The sequence below is a fragment of the Neoarius graeffei genome, chromosome 1 (genome assembly GCF_027579695.1).
Source record: "Neoarius graeffei isolate fNeoGra1 chromosome 1, fNeoGra1.pri, whole genome shotgun sequence".
Taxonomy (NCBI): domain Eukaryota; kingdom Metazoa; phylum Chordata; class Actinopteri; order Siluriformes; family Ariidae; genus Neoarius; species Neoarius graeffei.
Window position 1 is genome coordinate 16,348,910 of NC_083569.1, and position 6,280 is coordinate 16,355,189.

The 6,280-nt window shown below is 44.8% G+C and overlaps 1 protein-coding gene across 1 annotated transcript; it reads left to right on the forward strand.

The window, feature by feature from the left end:
• Positions 1-5,097: 5,097 nt before the first annotated feature.
• Positions 5,098-6,043, forward strand: cbln12 (cerebellin 12). Its single transcript, XM_060921903.1, has 3 exons — positions 5,098-5,385; positions 5,634-5,753; positions 5,846-6,043. The coding sequence occupies exons 1-3, from the start codon at positions 5,098-5,100 to the stop codon at positions 6,041-6,043; spliced, it is 606 nt and encodes a 201-aa protein (XP_060777886.1).
• Positions 6,044-6,280: the final 237 nt, after the last annotated feature.

The window sequence follows — 6,280 nt, forward strand, 5'->3', positions numbered from 1 at the left end:
CCCGGTGTCGCATTGGCAGGAGCAGCTGTCACAGAGCCATCTACATCAGCTCTGCGTCAGAGTGAGGAGCCGCCGGCTCCTCCTCTCTCTCTCGGGGAATCCCTCGCGGATTTCCCGTTAGAGCAGTCGCGAGACAAGACTCTGTGGCATGCATTTGACCAAGTGAGAGTAATCGATGGTCAAATGCTCCAGCCAAACGCCACCCCGTCCTTCCCCTACTTTGCAATTATGAAGGATAGATTATACCGAGTGATGCAGGACACTCAAACTAAAGAGCAAATCACGCAGCTTTTGATTCCGAAGAGCCACCGGGAATTGGTATTCCAGGCGGCTCACTTTAATCCCATGGCTGGACACTTAGGGCAGAATAAAACACTAGCCCGAATAATGGCCGGTTCTATTGGCCAGGGATTCGCAGCGATGTCCGTAGGTGGTGTACGGCGTGCCGCGAATGCCAGTTAGTAAATCCAGCAGCCATTCCAAAAGCGCCTTTGCGCCCTCTACCATTAATCGAGACCCCGTTCGAAAGAATTGGGATGGATCTCGTCGGGCCATTAGATCGGTCAGCACGAGGGTACCGCTTTATATTAGTTCTGGTGGACTATGCAACGCGATACCCGGAAGCAGTGCCTCTTCGCAATATCTCAGAACACAGTATTGCAGAAGCGCTCTTCCGCGTTATCTCCCAAGTTGGAATTCCGAAAGAGATTCTGACTGATCAAGGCACCGCGTTTATGTCACGAGCACTGAACGAACTTTATGGGTTATTAGGCATTATGCCGATCCGCACCAGCGTTTATCACCCACAAATGGACGGTTTAGTCGAACGATTCAATCGCACCCTCAAAAATATAATTAGGAAATTCGTAAGTGAGGACGCACGCGATTGGGATAAATGGCTTGAACCCTTGTTGTTTTCAGTGCGAGAGGTCCCACAAGCCTCCATGGGGTTCTCCCCGTTTGAATTGTTATATGGGCGTAAGCCGCGTGGCATTTTAGACATGCTGCGAGAAAATTGGGAGGAGGGACCTTCACCAAGTAAAAATGAAATTCAATACGTTATTGACCTGCGCGCAAAACTCCACACACTCACACACCTAACCCAGGAGAATTTGCTCAGGCCCAAGAACAGCAAACCCGCCTGTACAACAAGGGTACGCGCCTTAGGGAGTTCACACCGGGAGATAAAGTACTCGTACTGTTGCCCACATCGAGCTCCAAATTGGTTGCCAAGTGGCAAGGACCCTTTGAGGTCACACGGCAAGTCGGGGATGTCGACTACGAGGTGAGGCGAACGGACAGGGGTGGGGCGCTACAGATTTACCACCTCAATCTGCTCAAACTCTGGAATGAGGAGGTCCCCGTGGTGTTGGTGTCGGTGGTTCCGGAGAAGGCGGAGCTGGGGCCGGAGGTTCAAAAGGGAGCATTGGCATCGCGTACCTCTCCGGTCCCCTGTGGAGACCACCTCTCCCTGACCCAACTCGCGGAGGTTGCCCAGTTGCAGACCTAATTTCCGGACGTGTTCTCACCCCTGCCCGGCCACACCGACCTCATAGAGCACCACATTGAGACGCCCCCGGGGGTGGTAGTGTGTAGCTGCCCTTACAGGCTACCCGAACACAAGAAAAAAGTGGTTCGGGAAGAACTCGAGGCCATGCTCGAAATGGGCATTGTCGAGGAGTCCCACAGCGACTGGAGCAGCTCGGTGGTCTTGGTACCCAAGGCCGACGGGTCGGTCCGGTTCTGTGTCAACTATAGAAAAGTCAACGTGGTGTCTAAATTTGACGCGTACCCAATGCCTCGTATTGATGAGTTGCTCGATCGACTAGGCACGGCTCGCTTTTACTCGACACTGGATTTGACGAAGGGTTATTGGCAGATCCCCTTGACTCCATTATCCCGAGAAAAAACGGCCTTTTCCACACCGTTTGGCTGACACCAGTTTTGGGCTGTTTGGGGCGCCCGCTAAGTTTCAGCGGCTGATGGATAGGGTCCTCCACCCCCACGCCACCTATGCAGCCATGTACCTTGACGACATCATTATTTATAGTAATGACTGGCCGCGGCACCTACAACACCTGAGGGCCGTCCTCAGGTCGCTGAGGCGGGCGGGTCTCACAGCCAACCCGAAGAAGTGTGCGATTGGGTGGGTGGAAGTACGGTATCTGGGCTTCCACTTGGGCAATGGGCAGGTGCGTCCCCAAATTAACATGACGGCAGCGATTGCGGCCTGCCCGAGGCCCAAGACCAAAAAGGGGGTGAGACAGTTCCTGGGGCTGGCTGGCTATTATCGTAGGTTTATACCTAATTAGTCAGACGTCACCAGCCTGCTGACTGATCTCACTAAAAAGGGGGCACCAGATCCGGTCCAGTGGACGGAGCAATGCCAGCGGGCTTTTTCTGAGGTAAAGGCTGTGTGGGGGGCCACTGTTACACTCCCCTGACTTTTCTCTCCCTTTTATATTGCAGACGGACACGTCGGACAGAGGGCTGGGGGCTGTTTTGTCCCAGGAGGTGGAGGGGGAGGATCGCCCAGTGCTGTACATAAGTCATAAGCTGTCAGTGTGTGAGGGGCACTACAGCACCATAGAGAAGGAGTGCCTGGCCATCAAGTGGGCAGTCCTCGCCCTCCGTTACTACCTGCTGGCAGTACGCCCTTTCACCCTCTGTTCGGACCACGCGCCCCTCCAGTGGCTCCACCTCATGAAGGATGCCAACATGCGGATCACCTGTTGGTATCTGGCACTCCAACCCTTTAACTTCAAGGTGGTCCACTGTCTGGGGGCGCAGATGGTCGTGGCGGACTTCCTCTCCCGTCAAGGGGGGGGAGTCGGCTGCAGGCCGGACGGCTGCCCGGCCTGAGTTGGGCGGTGGGGGTATGTGGCAGTGGGGGCATGGTCAAGCGTCGGTCTGTGACCGGAGGGCGGAGTCAGGGAAGGTAAGTGGCAGAATCACTGCACCTGATGTTGATTAATGTGTTTGTGTGTCTTCCCCAGTGACCGCGCCCTATTTAAGGAAGAGAGCGAGAGCAGAGCGGGCTCTCTCCCGAACCAGATGACTGGAGTGTGTGTGTGCGTATCTATGTGTATAGTTAAGGCTGAAAATCTAAAATAAACGGGTTTTGTGAACTCAGTTCTGGCCTGCCGTCCTTCTGTGCTCCACCCACCCATCCGAACTGTTACAAATAGGTTTTGATTCAATGCTCAGTACGAACTCTGCTTAGTTTGCCTAGGCTGCCTCATTTCCCTGCCAAGCTAGCCAAAAGCAGCTAATTTGCCTTGCAGTGAAAATACCTTTTTGGTGTAGTTACACTACTAACCAATACAAGTCAGATATTTGGAACTCAAAAATGACTCAAAACTGCCATGTCCTGTGTTACATAGTATCCAAAGAAATCTTATAATATTTAGTTAGGTGTGCTCGATTCTCGTGAACATTGGCATTCCTCACATTTATATGCAGTGTTTCTGCAAAATTCTGAATATGATAAACACACAAACGATTGAGCTGCACTTACTCTTTTAATTAAACAAAGTTTTAAAAAGTAGCATTTTAGGCAAAAACTCTTCTCATTTTAATTAGCAAACTTTACCAGGCTCAGAGCTAACCTGGACAGAAATCTGCTTGAAATAAATTGCATTATTAAATGTTAATAAAGATAGCTATTTAAAAAGACAGTGAAGTTTAGGAACAATATCAGATTTCAGTTGAAAATATTGATATTGTATCTAATATGTACAAACATGATATAAAATAATAGTGTGGAGTTTCATACAATTTTAAAACAATTTATGATGTCTACGTTAATAAATGTTCTATTTAGTGTGTTGACCTTTAGACTGACAGTTCTCATTTATAAAATGCTGCTGTTATGTCATTTATCTCAATCTCTTTTAACAGATTTTTGCACATTTTGCTTCTGATACATAAAAAAGAAATGGTGATGAAGAGAGAAAGCAATAGAGAGGGATTTGCAGTGAGTGGGCTGTGCTAAAGGGAGGGTCTTTGGTAGGATAAATAAGGCAGGAGTCATATGCTTCATAGATTTTCCCATCTCTTCTTACCTTATCCTGCACTACAAAGGAGAAATGGCTACATCAGACAGGTGACTTACTCTCTTTCAATTACTAAACAATAATTTTGAAGCATTATATATTTCATGATCTGTAGAGATATTAATATTATGCTTAGTGGAAAAGCCGTTGTTATTTGGCAGTGATAAATGGAAAATATAATTTGGTGGTTTAATTTAAAGGTGTGGGTCCTTATAAATCTATATAAATGGAGAAACAATTATTAATGAAAAGAGAAAAATGTGTTAAAGCATATATTATTTTGGTCATTTAATATAGTCTTCAAATATTTAAATTAGTTTGTTGAAACTGTCAGTTAGTAAAGTATAAATAATCAGGTCATCAGTTGAAATGTATCCAAATAGCGGTAGTTGTTTATTGGAACTTGATTACATTATGGTCTTATGTTTGTCAAGATTTTATTTTTTCACATATTAAAAATGCCTATAAGTAGCATGCCTAGAAACTGGAGAGATATCATTCAAATAAGGAGGAATGGGAATAGGGCTGGATGCTCTGTGTCGGTGGGTGCATGTTATGGAACATCAGGAGGGAGGGGAAACGTGTGAAAGACAGATGGTCACTCAGTGGAGTTGTTCCTTTTTCTCCTCTTGGCATGTACTCCCTCTTGGATTCTGTTTCCCTACGTTGACAATAATCCAATATGTTACCTGACAATGAACAATTTTTCTTCTTCTTGTTGACTGACTATGCAACTTTTCTGCTGACCAAAACCTCTTTCTAATCTCAATCCTCTTACATTCTTTCCCTTCCTGCAGGTCGATTGAAGATGGCTCTCAAATTTAATTCCAATTAAAATACCTCCATATGCTTTTTTCATAAATACTATAGCAAACTCTGAAGAATGTCACAGTAGTTGCTTTAAAACAAAACAAAATATTGTTTGAAGAGAGAAGAGGAAGAGAGAAGCCTTTTAGCCCTTTCTATTATTTTAAAAATTATTTCACCTTGTACATTAAAAGTGTATTAAGTGGGTTATCAGATATCAACACCATTTAAGAGCATGCATACAGCGTTAGGTTGTCTTTCCACTGGAGTGCCCACTCTTCTGGGGTTAATTCTGCTGTGGTATCCCTTGTTGGTTACAAGTCAGAATGACACTGAGCCTATTGTACTGGAAGGTAAATGTTTAGTGGTCTGTGACTCAACACCATCTTCAGAACCAGCAAATAATGCATTGGGAATGTCCGTGCGCTCTGGCACTGGCCGAGTGGCTTTCTCTGCCACTCGCCAAACCAACCATGAACCCACAGACATGAGCAATCGTACCATGATCATCTACTTTGACCAGGTAAACACAGAAATAATCAGCACCTATAAAGCTAATTAGCACCTATAAAGCTAAAAGTCAATCTTTTTGTACTATTTCTGTGTGTGTGTGTGTGTGTGTATATATATATATATATATATATATATATATCTGTATTCTGTATATATATATATATATATATATATATATATATATATATATATATATATATATATATATATATATCTGTAGGAAAGACAACCTAATGCAAGATCTTGTCTTCACTACAGATCTTGGTGAATGTGGGTGGTCATTTTGACCAGGAGAGCAGTGTCTTCTTGGCCCCAAGGAGAGGGGTATACAGCTTTAACTTTCATGTAGTGAAAGCTTACAACAGACAAACCATACAGGTATATCTTACGATGCAATTAATGTTTTACCATATAAACAGGTAGTTATTAGAAAGACTTAGAGATCACTTTCCACTGTTTATCTGGTGTAGGTGAGCTTGATGCTTAATGGATGGCCAATGATTTCTGCCTTTGCTGGCGACCAGGATGTAACCAGAGAAGCAGCCACTAATGCTGGATTGGTGATCATGGAAAGGAGTGACAAAGCCTACCTTAAATTGGAGCGGGGCAATTTGATGGGGGGATGGAAATATTCCACTTTCTCAGGCTTTCTGGTCTTCCCCCTGTAAGATAAGTAACAGAGGGGTGGGATTTAAAGTAACAGAAGGGTAGGACATTTTTCATCATATCCAAGTAAGCAAGACTAGTCTAACAGTAATATAACAAATAATAAAATATCAGATGAACTGTAAGGCAACATATATAAAATCTGATGTTATTTTTAAACAGAGGTTAATGAAGATTATATATAAAATCAGTGTTGCAAGATACTTAAACGGATCCTCCAGCAGATTTATTCTCAAACT